At 34.0% G+C, this 22,855-nt stretch overlaps 1 protein-coding gene across 1 annotated transcript; it reads right to left on the bottom strand.

Moving 5' to 3' along the window:
* Positions 1-1,471: 1,471 nt before the first annotated feature.
* Positions 1,472-21,785, bottom strand: LOC148939984 (TBC1 domain family member 31). Its single transcript, XM_089105964.1, has 6 exons — positions 21,598-21,785; positions 20,466-20,593; positions 18,733-18,899; positions 14,714-14,854; positions 8,568-8,826; positions 1,472-2,045 (listed from the first exon to the last, which is right to left on the bottom strand). Exons 1-6 carry the CDS (start codon positions 21,732-21,734, stop codon positions 1,948-1,950), a joined length of 930 nt encoding a protein of 309 aa, XP_088962090.1. The 5' UTR covers positions 21,735-21,785; the 3' UTR covers positions 1,472-1,947.
* Positions 21,786-22,855: the final 1,070 nt, after the last annotated feature.

Raw genomic sequence — 22,855 nt, forward strand, 5'->3', positions numbered from 1 at the left:
CATCAAAAGCTACGCGCCTGAGAAAACTTGGCTGATTTTCGAAAAAAGAGAGAAAGACCCCTTAAAAGCTATAGAATCTTAATGAAAATTACACCATCAGATTCAGCGTATCAGAGAACCCTACTGTAGAGGTTTCAAGCTCCTATCAGCAAAAATATGGAATTTTGTATTTTTTGCCAGAAGAAAGATCACGGATGCGTGTTTATTTGTTTTTCCAAGGGGTGATCGTATCGACCCAGTGGTCCTAGAATATAGCGGGAGAGCTCATTCAAACGAAACTTAAAAGTTCTAGTGCCATTTTTAAGGGACCAAAAAAATGGAGGGCAAATAGGCCCCCTCCCACGCTCATTTTTTTCTCAAAGTCACCCGATCAAAATTTTGAGATAGCCATTTTGTTCAGCATGGTCGAAAATACTGTAAATATGTCTTTTAGGATGACTTAATCCCCCAAAGTCCCCGGGGGGAGGGCTGAAAGTTATGAAATTTACCCAATGTTTACATATAGTAAACATTATATTGGTTATTGGGAAGTATACAGACGTTTTCAAGGGGGATTTTTTTCTGGTAGTAGGGGGGGGGGGTCGGGGTTTATGCGGGAGAATCTTTCCATGGAGGAATTTTTCATGGGAGAAGGGACATTTCTATGAGGGGGCTCCGGATTTCCGAGCATTATTTAAAAAAACGATCAGAAATTAAATAAAAAAAACCAGTTTTTGAACTGAAAGTAAGGAGCAACATCAAAACTTAAAACGAACAGAAAGTATTAATTATATGATTGGGTTCACCCCCTGGTCAATACCTCGCTCTTTAAGCCAAAGATTTTTTAGTACTTTCATAAGAGCTATTTATTCTAATTAACCGCCAATGTGATTAAGGGGTCATTTTTAAAGAATTGGTACAAAAACGAACTTTAGCGTAAAGAGCGAGGTATTGACTAGGGGGCGAACCCCCTAATATTCGTAATAAAAATTTTCGAATATAGAAATTTGTTTCGTCAATTAATTCTTAAGCTACGTATATTTATTACTAATACAAACGTCCGTAAAAAAATTTAAAGAACTTTCGAGAAGGTCATTTAACCAAATAAAAGTAAGATTAATCTGCAGTATTTTTTAATTATTCATTTTCGGTGAGCCAAAATCAAAACCTCCATTAATTCAATAACGTTCAAAAATTAAATTAAAAAACAAGTTTTTTTTTAACTGAAAGTAAGGAGCAACATTAAAACTTAAAACAAACAGAAATTATTACGTATATAAAAGGGGCTGTCCCCTGCTCAACACCTTGCTCTTTACGCTAAAGTTTTTTATTGTTTTGAAAAATAGAGTTATGAGAAATAGTCTTACTTTAGCGTAAAGAGCGATGCATTGAGGAGGGGACAGCCCTTTTCATATACGGAATAATTTCTGTTCTTTTTAAGTTTTAATGTTGCTCCTTACTTTCAGTTAAAAATTTGTTTTTTTTATTTAATTTAATACAAGAGCTACATTGAAAGGAATACACGAAAAAAGAAGGCAAAATATAAGACTATTTTTTCAGAAAGATTTTGTTAAATACAAAGACTTTGTCAACAAGCACTACCATTCCAATTATAACATAAATAAAACATTTACATTTTTTTTAATTTGCGGTCTAAAAAATGGTATCCAAATCTAACTAAGCAATCAAAATGTCCTACTTATCGTTAAAAATATTCACTTGAATTTTTATAGTTGTCAGAGAAATTGCGCCTCTTTGCTAAATTCCGTTCAGACTACAGTGGAAGTGCTAGTAAGTCATATGCAGCGCATGCCGCATGGGCCATGTCGTACAGACCTGCTGCGATACGAAACCTTGAGGTAAACTTGTTTTTCTCTTATATCATACTATACATGGTTTCATTCGTTTTAAAAGCAGACACGCATTTATTTACAAACGAACATTAGAGTGATATTTAAACAACTTAAGCTAATATGACCACTTTCGTAAAGTCTCGGTGACATCTTTCCGAATTGAAAATCCTGCATCTAGCACAGAGTCGACACTTTCCCAATCTGGAACCCCACCTGAAAATATATAAATACACATATTTTTGATGTTGATAAATTAGAAATAACACTAATACAAAACATACAGGGTAATTGAAAAGATACTCACTATTCTAAAAAAAAACTTACAATGTATTTATGAATCCATGCTTTGGCAAAAAATGAATAAAAAAGAGGATATATAGCATGTAGTTTTATTATCAAATCAACTGACTTTCTCAGTTCTCATAAATTATATTGGCATGGAGGCTGAAGTAGTAGCCTACTTCACACTGCTGGGTTTGCGAGTCCTTAACAACTGTCGTTACTAGACAGATATGATCCTGTTTAAAATAACTTATGACAAAAGTAAGGTATGGAGTAATTTCAGATAGAAATGTCAAACCCAAAGAGTTTTTTACCGTGGTTGCAACGGTAGTAAAGGACAAACATAACCTATAGTAACCAAAAAACAACCCCAAAAACTCTGAAAATGGCACAAACAGTCCTCTGTTTTTTCCTTCTCCGCAGCAAACGAGGCACTGGCACATCATAGAGAGCTGTTTAAGGCCTCATGCTAATTACGAATAAAAAGGTAGTATAATGGCTAGTCTAGAATTACAATTTAGCAACACGAAATCACAAGTCAATATTGACACATTTGCAACCAAAAAGGTGTATAGTCTCTTTGTTGGCAATACAGGCGAGGGAAAAACTGTTTAGGATCAAGGCAGTATCGGAGGCTTCAGGGTTTGAACGCCACCAAAAGTTTGGTCTGACATGTAAAAACGAAATAAAAATACATATAAACGAATTTTTGACGCGTTTTTTTAAGTTGGTACGCTCGATACCCTGGATTATACCCTGGACACACTCGTGTTTAGGATGAATTATTAGCTCGGAAAAGATCCAAACAATTGGACCTGGTCAAGTATTGTTGTGTTCTTGAATAAATGAATAAATCCGAGATAGATACAAAAATTACATTTCACCAGCAAATATGAAAATCTTGTTATAATAAGCTTGCCTAGCGAATAATGGAAGTTTTTCTAAGTTAATTCTTCTTCCTTTTGTTATCATAGGTAAGGCGACGATCCAAAAGGTTGTCAACTATGACTATACATAAGTATAAATAAAGGGGGGAAAACATGGTGCAGCCTTCCACCCCGAGTTATCGCGATCTTAATAAATATTCCAGGATATTCTTTTAGGTATTCTTAAATATCCTATAATCTTGGTGTAATTCGCTTGTTCTTATGATCCCCTGACAAAAATGAACACCTCCGAAAATAAATTTTTACTTATTGGGGTAACAAGCATTACCCCTATATAAGCATTTTTATGCTTATATAGGGGTAATAAAACAAGCATTAATAAGCATTAATGCTGTAAATAAATAAAAATAAGCATTTTTTTTGTTCTGTATTAAATTCGTCCTATTTTTATACCCAAATAATTATTTCCTTATAAGGAAAAGAAAGGGTTTGAAAAATATGAACCAAGGGCCCTAGTTAAGTTTTCTCAGACGACGGTTGGGGCTTCAATTCTTTTATAAGGGAGCGGAGGCCTGGAAAACAGGTTGAAGGTTTATTTTGTAATGAGTTTTGTGAGATCAGCCAAACGGAGACTTAAATTCCAACCCCTCTGCCCCCAGAGGAAGTAGGTATGGGTGCCCCCCCCTCCCCAAAAAATATGTGTCAATGGCAACATCCCCTGTAAAAAGTCAAGTGTATCCGCATAAATATGGGCTGGAAAGGATGAGACCAAACTTTTAAGGAAACAAGAAAAATGACCATTTTGCATTTAAAGTAGTTCGATATATAACAAAAAAAATCATATTATAAACTAATGCAAAGAATTAGAATATTTTACTACAGTAACGAAATAAGTAAGAATTCACAACATAAATCCATATGTCCATGAATAAACAATTACTTGCCCCGTAAAAGATATAACCAATCAAACATGGCCAAATATTATTCTGTTTCTGAATGCAGAAATAAAACCAAGAAAGTCTACAATTTCAAACTAATTCCTTTATGGTCAAAAAATCACCAATTATCAATTCAATTCAATTCAAACTTTTTATTTCCTCCGAATACGAAGAGTAAAAAAGAAATAAATAAAAATAATAACCGCTAATCAACAGGCCATAAAATTATTTTAAACTATATAACAACAAATACGCAAAGGCCTTCAATTACCCAAATTACCACACAAATTAACACTTCATTCAATAGATAAAAAATTAACGCTTCACAAATTAATACTTCATTCAAAAATTAAATCAAATAAAATAAATTAAGCTTCATGCGCAGCTCTATATAAATTATGAGAAAAAACATTTAATTTGTATAAAAATTTATTTTGCTTTTTCTCCAAAACATCAACAGGGTTTTTTATTTTATATGCATTCTTTAAAAAATTATTTGATTCAGATTTAGAAAAGCGGCAAAGGAAATTAGAAAAATTAAAAATTGTGTTTTTTACATGCGCAATATTACTAATTATAAAAAACGGGAGAAGCGATGAAAAAACTAAAATTTGAGGCAAAGCGACTGTATTATATACCCGAGCCAGTGATTTCCGAGAAAGAAGATCGCGAAGACAAATTACTACCCCGAAACTAGACGCTATTCTACTTTCAACTGCTTTAGAAATAGAAGCACGGCATAGAGCTAAAGTTGGTCCATAATGTACACCAAGATATAAAAAAGATTCCAAAGGTTTTAAAATACTATCATAAATAAGGACAGAAATTTCTTAATTAACGAGATCATTAGCCTTAGGACCAAGAATTAAAAACTTATACTTTTCAGGGCAAAAACGAAGTCCATGCTCGCTAAAAACCTTTGCTAAAAAATCTACATTTTGTTGAAGTGACTGAAGTGATCGAATCAAAAGGAGTAAATCATCTGCGTAAGCAATCCACGACAGAACATAACCTTTACCATAAATAAAAGTCAACTGAATTTGATAAAATAGCCCCGAAACAGTAATATTGAAAATCAAAGGAGAAATAATGCTTCCTTGTCTCAGCCCCCTACATAACTTAAAATTATAATCACTAAACTGATTCTTCCACTTAATACGAATACGAGAGGAGCAATACCACTTTTTTAAAACCAAAACTACTGGTAGTGGGGCATTATTCTTCAGAAGCGCAGTCATAGCCCAAGAATGGATAATTGAATCATACGCCGCCGCAAAATCTAACGCAAGTGTATAAACTCTATCCCATTGCTTACAAAAGGATATTATTCTTGAAAGGAGGGTATGAGCAACATCCATGCTTAGACCCTTACGGAACCCAATTTGATTCAGACCTTGATTACAAGGCTCCAAATACTTTAATAAAACTAACTTTGCTAATCTGGCACGAAACAGTAATCGGCCTGTAATCAGAACATCGATTCGTATTCCCTCCTTTTTTTGAAAGGGGTGAAGTGGTAGCACGAGAAAAGCTAGTTGGAAGAACTCCAGAAGAAAGAATATCGCCAATAATATTTTATCTTTAGCGAAAATCGCCAGTTTTACCAGGGTGTTTCCTCGATCCTTTTGTTACCATAACAAATACCACGATTTCCAAGAAGTGATCATAAATGACAGTGCGGAGGTAATTATATAGGAGAAGGGCACAGAATGTAGCCGTCAACGATTTATCATCATTTGTACAAATGTTTAGATAAGCTCAAAAAATTATCATGTGTTTTATCTGTCTTGACGGTCATAGCCCCCCTCCTAAATGTTATCCCCCACTAGAAAAATTTGCAATTATTGGGCTAAAAAAAATTTCGTACGTATCTTTTATTCTGTTATGTTCACCACCTATTCCTACCATTAAGTTTATTTCAATAAGACTTCGTCCGCAAAAACATGAAACTAATATGCCCCCTCCCCAACCTCATAAAAGATCTGCGGTTGTTAAATGTTTAGATACAATATAAGACCACATCTTGTTCTTATTGAACTACCATTATTTGACCATGTCATATGATAATTATTATTTCCTTTTTCTCACACCAAGGGCTCATATACTCTTTTCAGCAACAACAACGTCAGCAACAACAAAAATAAAATTTCGAAGAAAAACTTCCCATCATTCAATACATAAAGACTATTCTAAAATTAAAGCCACGTAAAACAAATAGAATTAAATCAAATAGTTTCCCTCCAACCTAAGAAACGACGAAGTTCAGACCATAAATATCTTACATGGGAAAACGAGCCTCCGGTGACCAGTTTTTTACGCTTTCAATTTGACTCCCTCATTTAATCAATATGGCGTGCCATTTCATCTCTACTTGATTCCTTTTTAGTTAGATTTTTCATCTTTCACAATACCTTGAATGCCAAAAAATGCTTCTTGATTCTGAGAGATAAAATCTGGCCGGTTGTCTGTACCTGAAGGAATACTGGAGAAATACCTGGGAAGACGCAAGATGGAGCTCCTCCCAATTTTGATATTGTTACTCATGATTGACTGGGTTAAAGTCCTCCAAGGACGGTTAGGTGGACTTGGTCCAATAGAAGGTAATTTCTTAAACCACATTGGCCTGCCATAATGTAAGAAAAAGAAACGATCAAAAATGCGATTTTTAAGGCCAAACGTACATACTGAATAAACAAACAAAGCGAATATTTCAAGAGGACAACCGCCTCTCTTCTTCAAATATTTGCTTTGTTTGTTTATTCAGTATTCTCGTTTTGGCTCAAGAACCCCATTTTTAATCGTATCCTTTTCTTATATTTTGGTCCAATAGAGTGGTAACCTAGAAACCCTAATTTAAGACATTGTAAAATTTTCGTCAGAGACTAATTAGAGGAGCAAACTTACGAAGCCAAAGGCCTCATAGATAGATAGATAGATTTTATTTCATACAAATATAAACAACACAAAGAATTAAATAAAACCAAGAGGGAGCTAAGCTCGCAAGGAAGGCTAAAAATTATTACAATGAGTTCAAGTACACCGAAAATAAAGATAAAAAAAATAAACCAAAAAACATCATAGCATATAAAAGGAGAAGGACAAAGGATAAGAACCAGAAGAATGACTACAAAAAGTCAGTTCTGTGACCCTATAACAGTTTTTGAACTCAGTTCATACGATTCCTATCAGGCTTGAGAAGCCACAGACAAAACCTGGTGCATGTATCGAATTCTAAATTGAACCTTATGCTACAAGTATTTTTTTCATCTTTTGTAACTACATTATAAGATTTTAAACATATTTGGCCTTATTCCAACTAAAATCTACATGTTTCCGCTTTATAGCACCACAATTATCTCAGCCAAAGCAATAATTTATATGAACACATTCAATATTCCCCCAATAGACCTTTCGAAAAAATTTCAATCATTTGGTTTTTTACCTTCAATTCCAAAAAGTGTATTGCGTATTGCTGGAACATCTTACTAAATTTATTTTTGATGTGCGTCGAGGAGGCCCTAGCTACACACTAAAATATTGAAGAAGTCATTGTCTTTTCTAATCTAGCTGCACACTAAAAATGTGGAGCCGTAGCTCCACACTAAAATATTAAAGAAGTCGTTGTCTTTTCTAATCTAGCTGCACATAAAAAATGTGGAGCCCTAGCTCCACACTAAAATATTAAAGAAGTCGTTGTCTTTTCTAATCTAGCTGCACACTAAAAATGTGGAGCCCTAGCTCCACACTAAAATATTAAAGAAGTCGTTGTCTTTTCTAATCTAGCTGCACATAAAAAATGCGGAGCCCTAGCTACACACTAAACTATTGAAGAAGCCATTGTCTTTTTTAATCTAGCTGCACACTAAAAATGTGGAGCCCTAGCTCCACACTAAAATATTAAAGAAGTCGTTGTCTTTTCTAATCTAGCTGCACATAAAAAACGTGGAGCCCTAGCTCCACACTAAACTATTGAAGAAGCCATTGTCTTTTTTAATCTAGCTGCACACTAACAAATGTGGAGCCCTAGCTCCACACTAAAATATTAAAGAAGTCGTTGTCTTTTCTAATCTTGAGACCTTCCTTCATCTAAAAATATTTTATTCTGAGAATGTGAACTGTATACCTTTTCAGAACAACTAAATTACGATTATCACAGGTGATAATCAAATCTTTCATTAAGCAGGCTAAGCATAAAATTCTTAGTCTTAAAAAAGAAAAAGAAAATACAGCACAAACATCTCCTTAGGCTTGGCTGACTCAAAATAGATAACCTTATAATTTAATCTTCTGTAATCTTCTAATTTTCTGTATAATCTAACTGTTGATCAGAAATAGAGCAGAGGGAGGGGTATCTTTAGCATCCTCTACTTTCCAAAATAATAGTTGAAAAACAAGTCTTAACAGTAAGAATAATTACAAAATCCTTTTTATATATTTCCCTGTCACTTTCTCTTTATATTTCCCTATCACTTTATCTCATTATCACTTTGCTTCTTACACTTTATAATTCACTTTCTAAATTGTCACTTTTGAGCATTTTCTACTTTTAAAAAGAAAAGGTAGAGTTCCTAACAAATACGTCCCTTCTAAATTCTCCCTTCTACAAGTTAATGACAACAAATTTTTACCTGAAGGTTCCAAATAAAAACTAAAATCTGTATCGTCTTTCTTGTTTAGAGTTGTGTCTTCTTTACGCAACTTAGAAATAGCGGCGAAAGCTGATTGAGGAACTGAAGGATATGAGCCATTCCAGGTGGGAAGTAAGGGTTCAAAGTCTCTAACACACTGCAAAGGATGGATATCACTTGGGGTTATTTCATAGCATTCATATGCCATACGGGCAAGATGGCCTGGGTCAGTAAACGTAGAAGGAGACTCAAGAAATTTCTGAAAGTATGGATTTGCATTAAAGTGCTAGGCATATAAGGTATTAAAACTACTATTTTGCCTAAAAATCACTAAAATAGCATGGTAGTTTGGTAATAACTTGGGAATCTTTTGTCTTCACTAATAGCAACAAAAAATAATAATTTAATGCAAAAAACAGGCCTCTTACAACCCTCACATGAAACGAGAAACTAGAAGACATATCAAATCCATGAAAACGATGTCCAGGGAGTCCATGAAATCTTCCACTGTCCTCGAAGAAGCGTCTACCCTGCAGCTTAAACTGATGGCCCTGTAGACTCGATGCACTGAACTGTGGGATGTCAATATTAGTTAAACGTCAGATAATATACCAACTGATTTTGCAAGGCCTAATGTATTGCAAATCTTCGATCTGGATTCATTGGCACCCACACAAAATTTTACAGAGGGGGGGGGGGGCAGACACCAGAATAGTAGTGGTGGATGGAATAGGGGAATATATTCTAGGAAATATTTTCTAAGAAATGAGTTTTTTAAATATATTTAGAAAAATAAATCTCAAATAAAAAGAGTAACTAATTTTACATGCAAAATGAAACAAAACTCAACAAAATTTTACGACGAGGATTCCTGACAAAGGAATCAATCCATTTAATCTTTTATATGTTTAAGTAATATGCATTTATTATTCATTAGTTTAGAGCAAACGAAAATCAGACTTAAATGAAAATGACAGAAAATTAATTGCTTCCCAAGATTAAAACAAGTGTAGACTTGTCTTTATGTAGTTTCCGAAGCCTTAGGATAGGCTACAGAAGGAGTAGAGATAGACTTTATAAATGCTTCCAAGAGGATACTTTAGGCTCCTAGATCAACAGCTTTCTAAGATTTCAAATGCCCCTAAAGTGGGAATTCGCCTTTTGTGGGGAGTCCCCTAAAGTGGGGATCTTCACGTTTTAAGGGGACATACTCAAGAATCGCCCACCCTGCATAGATATCACGCTTTGATTTCATAACGCCATGTAAAATATGTCTTTTCCATAATAGGACATTCCCCGACCTCGAACTGAAATTTCTTATATCATCGGATATTAAAAAAAAGTACAAATTATTAAAAGAGAAACTAAATTTAAACTTGCAATCTAGTTGTCAAAATGACTTTCTTTCTTTCAACGCTCAAATTCAATTGAAAAAAAAAACGATCAGGTTCAAATAAAATTGATTATCACAAAAACATATTACATAATATCTGGTAGCAAACTGTAAATAAGGAGCTAGTCAGTCCAATATCAACTGAAACTCTAGAAATGGAATTTTGACAACGATTGATGGATCAACAGAATTGGCTTTTTATGCTGGTTCTAAACCATAGTTCATATAATTATCCAGTATGATCATTCCCTATCTCATCCATTATAAAAACCCGGACCGGGGTGCGAGTGCTCCGGAGAACGTTTTTGCAGATATAAACATAGGCGGCATCAGATCTTTTCATGGGTAGACAAGTAAGACTGTGATCTAATCGGAAACAAGTGGAAACCCGCTATTACGAATAATACACTTTGTTGGAAACAATCGGAAACAGACTAACCCGCATTCCCGCTAATGCAGAAATAAGTGGGAGGAGCTTTTTGTTCGCACCAAGAACGAAGACCAGAAATGATCTGCGATAAGCTTACTGGATAATTATATGAACTGTGTTGTAAACATATAAAATTTATTCAGTTTGTTATAACCCACCTAAAGCTACAAGCCGGAGAAAAATTGTCTGATTTACGAAAAAAGGGGGAAACACTTACAAAAGAGCAAGTGATTTTAATGAAAATCACACAGTTAGGTTCATCGTATCAGAGAATCATGCCGTAGAGGTTTCAAAATTCTATCTACAAAAACGTGTAATTTTGCATTTTCTCCAAAAGAAAGATTGTGGATGCATGTTTACTTGTTTTGTTTCTTTTCCAGGCGTGATTGCGTCAAACCAACGGTCCTAAAAAAAGTTCTAGGACCCTTTTAATTGACCATAGGGATTGTGTCAGGGGAAAGAACTTTCTCTACCACTTTATGGCACCAAATTGCGATTTCGTCAAAAAAAGGACCTTGTTGCTATCGACTGAAAATTCTGAGACAGTCAATCGATTTAAAATTATCAAAAAACAGTGTTTTATGCTTCACCGTTGCAGGAGAAGTAATACCATATGGTTGTGCGTTTTTACGTAGTCTATATAAGATAAATGCTTAATATTAATATTCTTATGGATGCTTGATTTAACGAAGTTGATTCCCTATATTTTTTTTAAAAAAAATATGTTTAGTGATGTATAATTGCACATCAGTCATTATGAAGAAGGGACGCTCTCTTTAAGCCTCCCGACGAATATAGAATAATTTTTGTTTGTTTGGGCGGGGGGTGGTGGGTGATGGGGGGTGGAAACTGATGTATTATTCCTCTTGGTTCTCGTGGCAAATTTTGGTCTACGCCTGTATTATTAATGTGTGTATGGGGGGGGGGGTAATAATGCCCCTTACATTGCTACAATATTTCTCTATGTACCAGACAATATTACAGTCACATGCTTACCAGTACAGATGTAGAAAATTTCTTGAGGGGGGGGGAGGAAAATGCTATTCGAAAATTTTGAATGACGACATTTCTCTTTTTCTAATTATTAATTAAAAAAAACTTTTTCCTCAAAATAAGTTCTTCAAAGAAAAGTAAAAAACTCCATTAAACAAAAAATGAGCAAAAATAAAATCAAATAATCTACCAAGCGTGAAACTACCACAAATCAGCATCGATAAATTAATGACATCCTAAACGAACAGTAATTACAAAAAATAACCTAGTCAAACTCAAGAACCAGCAGAAATTAACATAAGTTGGGCTCAAAACCCCTATGCCTTCCCAAGGCCAGAACAAAATTTGCACTTCACTGAAAAAAATATGAATATTTTTACTTTTATAACTTTAATAAATCAAATAATAATAACATTTTGATTACTAAATATCAGTATATGCATATTAAACTGACATGCACCTTCATTTGCCAATAAAATGGCAAATGAAGGTGCAATTTAGCCAATAAAATGGCTAAATTTGGATTGGATGTGTTTGAGGAAAAGGTGGGCATGAGAAGGGCGTTAGTTGCCCTCCAATCATTTTCGACTATTAAAAAGGGCACTAGCTGTTTGAATTTCCAATCGAAGGAGCCTTTTTTGAAGTTTCTACGACAACACCTTCTATAAAAACCTTATATGCCCCCAGGGCATAACTTACAACCTTTGCCCTGAGGGCTCTGGGGGAGTGTCTTCCTCAAAAACATAATTTCTATCTGGATATCAACTACGCTGAACAAAATGTCTATCTCAAAATTTTGATTGGATGTATTTCGGGAAATGGTGGGCGTGGAAGGGGTGTTTGTCATCTTCCAATCATTTTTGACTATTAAAAAGGGGACAAGCCACTCCAATTTCCAATTGAATGAGCCCTTTTCGAAGTTTCTACGAGAACTTCTTCGATACGAAGTGCTCTAAAGGAAAAAAAATAATAAATAATAAATTGTGCCAACATCGTTCTTATATGCCCCCAGGGAATAACTTAAAACCCTTGCCCTGAGGATTGTGAAGAGTGTCCTCCTCAAAAACATATTTTCTATCTGGAAATCAACTACGCTGAAATGAATATCTAAAAATTTTGATTGGATATGTCTGGAGGAATGATGGGTGTGGGGGGGGGCTAGTTGCCCTCCAATCACTTTCTACTATTAAAAAGACACTATCCACTCCAATTTCCAATCGAATTAGCCCTTTTCGAAGTTTTGACGACAACTCCTTCGATACGAAGTGCCCTGGTATGGAAAAAAAAAAAAATAATAAATTGTGCTAACATCGTTCTTTACTTAGGCAGCGCGATTGCGCTGCCTATGATATGGGCTATACTATTTCAACGTATATAAAGATCAGAGAATCATATCGTGCAGATTGTGATGGCTTCAGCCACGTAGAAGATCAAAAGTAAGACAAAATTTCCATCCACATCAACAGTAATACGCCCCTTCGTCCACCCAAGATTCTAAAGTAAAAATATTATTAAGGACTTATTCAGCAAAACTACTGTTCATTGTAAAATACTGACAATATATTCAAATTTTGTCTCAAATCTTAATTGCAATATAACATTTTAGTTCTTAAGCAGAAAAAATAAAAAAGAGGTGGAGGGGTAAAATTATTAATATATACAATTTAACAGAGGGGCTTAGGAGCACTGGGTTTAAGGGACCAGTGCGTCACATCATATCATGGTTAGGCCTGGTCTGAAAAAACTGTCAAACATGCTCTGAAAAACTGTCAGAAATTAAATAAATAATAATAATAAAAAAAACAAGTTTTGTCAACTAAAAGTAAGGAGCAACTTTAAAACTTAAAACAAACTAAAATTACACCTTATATTAGGGGGGCTTTCCCTTCCTCAACTCGCCACTCTTTAATCTAAAGGTTGACATTTTGTCATTTTTCTTTAAGAAAATTTGCTGAAATACAAAGGCCATTGGATTAGAAAAAGAAACTTTTTAAAGCACTAAAAAACTTTAGCTTAACGAGCAAGGAATCGAAAAGGGACACTCCCCATTATATAGTGAATAACTTCAGTTTTAAATTACCCCTGATACAATCGGTTGAAAAAACTTATCGTTTTTATTTAATCATACTTCACGGAACAGTAAAGTTTCATGAGCATAATAGTTTTGCTAACGAATAAAAAACAGTCAATATTTCAACGCTCTCTGTACTCACAAATAGAGAAAAAAAAATCCAATGCCGCTACATCCATGACAAAAAAGAAAACAAATTTGACAGAAGATACATTACTTAATAGGTTTAAAAATAGCCTATCATCCCGCAAAAAAAGAAAAAAACGGATTTTTTGTTTATTTATGTATTTCAGTACATAAAATATGTCAAATTCCATTTTAATACGAATTTAGCAAAACTGGCTTTAAGTAATCAATTACAATGAACTAGGGGGGTATTTCTCAGAATTCACTGCCGAAACTTGATGGATTTAAGCCATTAATCACTGCCAAAATATTGAATGGGGGGGGTCAGTCCCCCTGGATACATAAAACACCAACCATGGCACAAGAAAATATTCCTTGAGGAATAATACGAGGTGAGAGGAAGAAGTTCTTTTGCTATAGTACTGGTTCTGAAGATCAAGTGCCATTTGTCGCTGACCGCTTGCGAGTGGTGGATGACTCTCTCCCCCTTTTGGGGGACGAATGTTGCCTACCTCAGCCGGTATGAAGCTGGCGGGTGGGCTTCTGATAATGAGAAAAACAATGAGCACCTTGACACTACCAAACAAGGCTCTTCGACAAAAGGAAAAAAAGGAGATACGCAAGGACAATCTCAAAATACCACTCTCGAGGGGGCAACCATATCCCAATGTATATTAATGCTCTAAAACTAATAATTTTTTGGGCGAGGAGGCAATGAGCCTTTGAAGGCTGAGCCTCGGCTTACTTTTTTAGTCCTCCCATTTTAATAACAATAGTAAGAAATAGCCCACTGATATTTTTCTTGTCAGTTTGGGGGATTATTCTTAATTTTAGGGAGTTATCTTACGGAAACACAAAGTCAATTAAAAGTCAATTAAGGACTCTTGCACTAAAATCTAAGACACATTTTTAATAGAGGAGGTTAACAGTTTCCGGGGCAGATCCCCCCAAGATTTTCCTGGCGCCCTCATTTCGTTTTCTTTACTTTCCTTTTAAAATCAACTGGTTAACTTGGTAATTATGGCGTCCTTGTCACATTGCCCCCCCCCCCACGTTTTGATCTAGATCCAATTTTGTTCGATTCGAGTTTAGAACTAATTTATAACAAACTTACAATACGAATATTTACATACCTGTAATGAAAAACGATCTGTCATTTGGAGAATTTTCTTCTGATGGATTCGAAAGTAGGCAATAGGAAGCAGAAGGATAAAAGACGGATGGTTCGCTATAACAACATCCATAATATCAAGCCATTTGGATGGTTCAATAACCTAAAAGACGAAAAGTCAACTAAATTTATCGGTTTGCTGCAGAACCAGGTCGTAGAAAGGCCGATTAATAGCCAGATATTTTTTAACTTTTTCGTGGAAGGGAAGCGAAGTTTCCTTTGTTGTATATTACTACACGCCATCGCTGGTTAGATATACTTAATGTATAAAAATAAACTAATACAAAAAATAATTCTGTAGTAGTTTAAAATATCATCTTATTCTTACAAATTTACATTTCCTCCAAATTGTAAATATCAGAAATTTTTTTAGAAATTTAATGTATTCGTCCCAAAACTAGTTTTGCGTGAATTCTCAAAACGGAAGGAATTTCTGTGCATAGTAATGAAATATTGCTTTCTTTTTAATAGGTTTAAAGATAAAATCCTCAAACAGACTTGTGTAAGGGTATTAGAGATGATTTTAAAACTGTTTAAATTTAAAAAGAATTTTTGAACGTTTTTTATGAGACCCAGAAAGCTTAGAAGCTCGTATTTAAAAGAGTATCCTAAAATCAGTGGTACTCAGATACATCACCGTATTCAAATCTTCGGGAATTGTACAAAAACAAACGAGATAAAAATTGTACAATATATGATGATAAAAAAAAAATATTTTGTTTTAAAGTAGATTGAATGCCTCGTTCCGATCCTTTCATGCTTCGTTATCATTCGGTGTTTTACAGAAGAAAGGGCCCCAAAAAATTGCCCAAAAAATCACTAATTTTATAATTAATTTATTGAAAACCAGTTTTCTTATAGTTTAATTGTCTGATTTTCTTTCAGTTTTTACCAATAAAACACCAGATGACAGCCAAAACTTTTGTCTACATATTCTGAAGCGCCTTCTACCTATATACATATATTTTAGGTTAGAAAAATATAAATGCTTTTTTGATTAGAAGAATATCTAAATAAGGGAGCTTGTTAGAATGCAGTTTCTCTTCATATAAATCATAATGCAAAAAATGCAAAACTTTACTCGAAAAAAAATTACTTGATGATCCTTACATTGAAGATGAATCAACGTTGTCTGGGGAGGTTTTTTTTTAGTTTGGTAGAAATGGTTACCGGATTTTCCAACAATTTCAAATTTCTTTGAAAGATTTGTCCAACGTGAGAAATTCTCAAACCACTACTGACGAATTTATCTTTAGAGATAAATTAAAATAAAAACAGTCCTGTATTTTTCTTCATTGATATTCGTTTTTAAGTCCTATCTAAATCACGGCTAGTATAAAAACAACTCGTAGCATGTCCTGATTGGTCATTTGGTTGTGTCACATTTCTATAGAGCTATAAACACTTAAGCAGCGTCACTTAAGAAAAACTGCAAAAGAATAAGGTCGAAAATCAAAGCACAAAAAACTGTAAAGAAGGCAAGAAACAGAAAACAACGGAATTAAAAAAATATAGATAAAATAATAAAAACTCAAACGTTAACATAAATCAATTAAAAATATGCACTAATTTGCTTTCAGTCTAGTATATCCCTGCACGGGAGGTTCTACAAGGGTGGAGCTTTGTCATAAAGATGATCTCATTGGTCCTTTCCTTGTGATTATGCAGTCCTAGTCCACTTGTAATATTTTTATTTTGTAATGATTCCTTAAAACTATCTCTTCTAAGCTCAAATTTACATAGAAAATCCACCATCCGTAGAACAATTTCTTAAACAATAGCTTAATAAGAAGTTTCCTGGAGTTACGCCATTTGCCTTCCAATACAAGCCTTGGATCTAGATTCCCACTCTATTCCAAGCACTGGCTAGGCCACCAGTAATTCTTCTTCATTTACCCGTTTCATTAAAAGAGGTAATCTCACTGCCGACAAAATAAAAGCAGTACTGCAAAACAAGAACAATTTGATGATCTAGATATAAAAACAAGCAATTTATTTAGTCAAAGCAAGGTTAGGAACAGGTCGTCAGGTTTCCCATTACAATAATACTGCTATGAACAATGATGACCACCAGACCCTAAAAATCCATTCATAACAAAGAGAACTGCATTACTGCACCCAAATCATCACTAAAAACCATTAGTTGGGGAAAAGGGCGAAAATTATTTGGCATTAAAAGGCATAAAAGTTGGGGATATGGTTGGATTTTCGCTGAGACGAAACGGAACTTGGTGAAGAAAGAAAACAATAAGTAATGAAAAACAGATATATTCATAGCCAGGGGCAGCAAAATCACTCTTTAGCTAGAGGAAGTAATGTTGACTTGATCTTTCATACGGTTTCTGACTAGGTTAGCCGAATCCTTAGACAAACATAATACGTCTCCAGGGACATATCTGCGAAAGGAGAGAAAGAGGAATTCTTTCGTATAAAATTTATAGAACTGTAGCAATCTTTTATGTGTTCATAAAAGTGAGTCCCATGTCTTAAAGTTAAACAATCCGAATATTATATTGTTTCCAGTGAATATTTTGGGACTTTTGTAAACAAGACAGGATTTGGCATTAAAATCGGAGATGCAGTTATAGATGGTGTTAAAGTCTGGTGCTAAAGACGAGTCATTAAAATCAGAAATGCAAAATACACCTCTCTGCTGATTTTTTCCACAAACAATAGTCCCCTAAATTTTTCGTCAGCTTTTTACTAGTATATGGTATACAAAAATGAATGAAGTGGCAACTACATGTTTAAATTACCATCGATGGATAATTGTTGCGGATCAATTTCATCAAGGAATTTCTGCAGAGCGGAACTTAGTAATATTAGAATAAAAAATTCCAGAATTTTTTTATGTGGACGTCGCTATTCTCCAAAATTTCCAGCGTTTCTTTTAGCTTCAAAATTTAAAAATAGGTGTTGCATTAGAAGTTCCATGAGGCTAGGAATATAAACTTCAACCAAACCTCTATTCCAACATCAAACTCTTGCAAATGAGGTCTTCTCTAACTAGTTGACAAAAACCACTGACCCTATCGAAACACTTAGTACACGCTAGCACTAGTCCAGGTGCTACTTTTTGAACTGTTTTTCAATCTAATTAAAAAAAAAAAAAAAATGAAAACTTTAACACCAGACGAACATGGGTAAGTCACTGTTGTCAAATATTTACTATGAACTTTGTCGCAATCGTCCCAATAGGCGTAACTTTCTTGAACAGCCCAATAAGTCTTTTTGAAATTCCATGAAAATCTTTATCTGGGAAAATTTTGAGATAGTAGAAGCATTGACTTGACTGACTGCTAAAACAACTAATGACAACAATAAATAATGAGGAGAAGTTTTCACTTCCTGTCTGTTTTTCAGAGTTGTACTCACCCAAGAAAAACAGAGGAAAGCCTTCAAGGACTATTGTATTATATTTCGAAAGCTTATTAAAATCCTGAAGATAGCCAATGCTTACAAAATGAAAATGTTAGAGAAGTCCATTTAATTTTCATAGTAACCAATTAAATTTCATTGACTAATTTCATACGTAACCAATCAGAACTAGAACGGTAAATCTTACCTTTGTTGAACAAATGGTGCTGTAGTTTTCAACAATAAGGACAACAATATCAAGGAAAAGAAATTCTTTTCCACCGAAGTTATTGGGGGGACGGTGGTGCTTCACCTTGATTTTTCCACCCTCCCCATATTTTAAATAGAAAACTTTTTGGGATAAAAAAACGACAACTTCCTCCCCCTAGATATTGAAAAATATCATTTGACCACCTTCCCCTTAAATATGTCAAATTGAGGTCACCAAAAATAATTACAAAAAAAAGATAGCAACAGTATTTTTAATTAGAGGATTTAGCATATACCACCCACGAAACAAATACACACCCATTTTAGCCTCACCCCTCTGTATAGTTAAAGTCATGAAAGGTAAAAGGAAAGAAAATTGGGAATATGTTATTGCAAACATTAAAAAAAATGTACCTTTGAAAAAAATGTGGAAAGCAGAAGCCAAGAGGACTCTTCAGCTTTGATATGTGCCATGTGCTGAAAAACTTTTGGAATATGATACTTCATTAGAGCTGAACAAAAAGCTAGTGAAGGGAATGGTATATTTGGAAACATAAGAACCCATTCTTTACACCAATTATCTGAAAAACAAACTTACTCAAGATAACACACATTAAAATTGGCTCAAAGGTTGAAACTAACTAAATTAGGCAACCCGAAATTAGTTCTACATTGCTCTGAGCAGTGATGAGACATTTTTAGAATAGCAAACCTACTACTGCTTCTTGAGAAAGATTAGGTTAATATAAACATAACATAATATAAACATAACATAACATAAACATAATATAATATAAACATAACATAACATAATCGTATTTGCTTGAAAATGAAAAGTTTTCTTGCTGAATCGCAAATCAAGAAACCATTCAATTACGCATCCCTGGTCCAAGTGGAACCTGTTTGCAAGTGTCATTTGAGCTTTTATGCCTTTTCACTCTTTGATTAGGATACCACCAGATGGCTAATTTGACCGTTTATGTGTATACAAATCTTTAAATTAGCCAACCGGCCAACCAGTATTTTAAGCCTAGGAGTCCAGCTGGACAAAAGGAAACAATTCTTGCTCCATAATATGTAGAATAATCCTAGTTAACACATTTTGCAATGGGAGAGCCTTTATCTTCACTTCTTTCCTTGTTTTTCCAGTTTTTCTAAGGAATTAATGAATTTATTAGAGCCTATATATTCACAGAATAAATACCCCCACCCCCCTAATGTGCAAATATATGCCTAGAATTGCATCCTCAATCTAAATATAGCATCCATTTGCATCACAAATGAACTTTACTCCCATATTAGCCATGTGGTGGATGTCCTTGATTAAGATGTGTCTTCACATCCGTAGACAAACCACACACAGTCCACAGCAAAAAAAAAATGGTCTAAGAGCGTCGCTCAAATAATCTGAATACAAACTGTGTGGATACACATATCTGTCAAAACGATCTTTTAAAATGTTCATTAATAGTTGTTTTGTGCACAGAAAACCTGTTTTTAGGGTTGCATAATTCTAGGGCAAACTACGGACATGAAATTGAATATATGTTCTTCCCTTTAAGACATTGTCAGTATTGTGACTTGGTAACATCTGCTACAACGCTACGCAATGCTATGACATTGCAAGTTTGAACGCTTGAGCTTTTAACTTTAGCATTTTCAATACAAACCTGTATTGAAAATGCCCTTAAAGGCCAACGAACTGATTTTTGGATCCGTTTAATTTTAGACTGAAAAGCTTTTATTTTATTTATCATATAGGCTACTTATCGTCGCACAAAGTTTTAGCCTCACATAGTTTATATCATTCAATTTCAACACCAATTTACTGCAAGGCTCAGAGTTCTTGATTAGTGAGCCCGTCTCCTCCCAAAGTATATAAAAACTCACTTCAATTTCCGTGCAGATTCTAAATTTGTGGAAGTGATGTGAGTCGTCATTTGAAAAATTAAACAAAACTCAGAACCCCTCGAGGGGGACATGAACCACCTGAATTCCTACAATTTTCTTTTCCCAAATGGCTAAGAAACGCTAACCTTAAAGTTTCTCTATCAAATACCAATTTTTCATACATATAACATAACCTGGAGTGTAAAAACTAAAATGTAAACAAGCTAAATTCAATGAACAAAGAAAAAAGGACTTACCAACGATCGTCCTTACAGTTTCATATATGAGCAGCTCTCTTTCTTCAAGAAAAGCAAACAAAGATGTAATCAAACACTCAACAAAAGGTAGGCACATACCAAAATCATGTTGTATGTTTTCAAATATTTTTATTTTAAAATATTTTTAAAATATTTCTTCAGAATCGAAGCATTTATTTATCCGTTCTCAAATTGCTACATTTCATTAAGCTATTTTGAACATAGAGGGTCAGTACATTTTGGCAACTGAAGCCATAAAAGTATTCAATGAACTTCTCGATAATTTAGTCTTTAAAGAAAAGGATGTAATATGAATGAAGATTCTATTAAGGCCACATTTGTTAAATTTTTATAAAACTAGTAAAGAATATTTACACCTTGTATTTTTTTTCTTCTTTTTTTTTCTTTTTTGCAAGGCTAGAAATGGTCTGAAATCCAAAGAGTGAAAGATATTTTATTCTGAATGGTCCTTTTAAATGCTACTAAATATGGAAAAATATTTTATGAGTCTACGTTTTTTGTGAATATAATAAGTATAATTAATTAATAACAAATAATTAATTAAAAAATGATTAATTAATTAAAATTAATTAATGTAAATATAATTAAACAAAAGTGGAAGACTCGAACGAATTAAGCATTTCAGAAAAATATACTGGGGTAGAATCGTTTAAATATCTCAAGAAAAATAATCTAATGCACGTAAGCTTTCTATTAATTTCATGATCCGCATTATATTTGGCACAATCAAAACAAGTGCCAAAGGAAACGGGAAGGTAACTTTTACAAAATTTTATTTCTTTTTCAGGTTATTCCCCACAAGTGTTGAAACTAACATTGAAACTAACAGTTCACCTGAAGAATATACAACTCAAAATTGTTTTACTGTTTTTTTTTAATCACTCTTTAATTTCATGTTTATTTCAATGAAAATGTAGCGTCCATGAGACACTAGTTAGAAATTCCATCTTCTAACAAACTTTAAAAATCCGATTTCCTTCAAAATCCCTTTTTTCAGTGTCCCTTGTTTTGAAAGTTTGTTTCCTATCTTAAGGCTAAAAATAAATAGTCATGTCGGAGATAACGGGAAATTTTTAGAATCGCTGAATAAACAATAAGAAAAACAACGTACCTCTCAACACCAGTTTGACAAATACCTCTATTTGAGGACATCTCAATATACGCAGATTTCAACTTTGGGAGATTCAATATCTTTGCCCAAATTACAGCTCGTTTTCCTAGTGGTAATGTAAGGCCATGTCTAAGCATTTCAGATATACTATGGCGATCTAGAAAAAAAAATTTCTTGACTTGACTTTAACCAATAGCTTTGACCTTCTTGACTATAAATTGGACTAAACAACTAAAGAAAATCCACGAATAAAGGCTACAAAAGTCCGAGTTATTTTCTTAGTTTTGTATTTATTTATTTTAGCCGTATCGTTGTTATTTCATTTCAATAATTAGTGGGATTTTACCACTTTCTTATTCTTACGTCACTTTAAATAATGATGGTCCCGGTAATGTACTTCTAGCAAAGAAGATTTTTCTGATAATAGCCATAATTTAAAAGTTTGAGTCGATGAAAAATATATAAAAAAAGATTCCACATGAAACTTAATATGATCTTCATTTACACACAACAGAAAATAAATAAATAAAATTGTTTTCATTAGGGAGCTTTTTTATCCAAGAGACGTTTTTCAGTTTTCGCTTACTATGAAGGTCGGAAGGAAGAGTATACAAGAAGAGGGATTGCATCTCTCCGGCAAAGGGTTCTCGATCATGGAAACTATAATAGTATCCTTGTTATGCTTCCCACTCCAGAGTAACTCACTTCGTGAGTCCGAGAAGCTTACGGTTAAACAAATTCGCACACATCATCTGAATTTCAGATACCATGTGAGGTGGAAAAGCTTCTGGTCCAAGTACTCCAAAATGGCGCTAAAGAGTGCCAAGCCTGCTGTAAAAGAACATTTATGATGGAGTAATGCTACCAATGGAAAAAAGTGATTTCCCTTGTAGTTTCAGGTGAGAGACTAAGTCTTCAGTTCTGGGTTTTTGATAACGGTAATTCCTATTCCATCTCGATCTACCACCATTTTTGAGGGGTTTCAAGCTATATTCAAATTCTTTCAAAATTCTTTACACAATAAACTCATACAATTAACTTAAACCTATATTAGTTATCATTTCTACATAATCACCAAATGTGATTTTTCTCACTAGATACTTTTTTTTTTATTCAAAAGAGGTTGTAAAAAAATAGGGTCGAAAACTCACAAAAAAAAAACATGAGGTGCAATCTAGATCGGGGATGTTGACAATGCCGTTCGCTGGCCATGAGTTCCACGGTGTATCAAGAAGAAGCTTCCGGCTCTGGTTTGCTC

The sequence above is a fragment of the Artemia sp. Qi Xiang Cuo genome, chromosome 20, assembly GCF_049724085.1.
Source record: "Artemia sp. Qi Xiang Cuo chromosome 20, ASM4972408v1, whole genome shotgun sequence".
Classification (NCBI taxonomy): Eukaryota; Metazoa; Arthropoda; class Branchiopoda; order Anostraca; family Artemiidae; genus Artemia; species Artemia sp. Qi Xiang Cuo.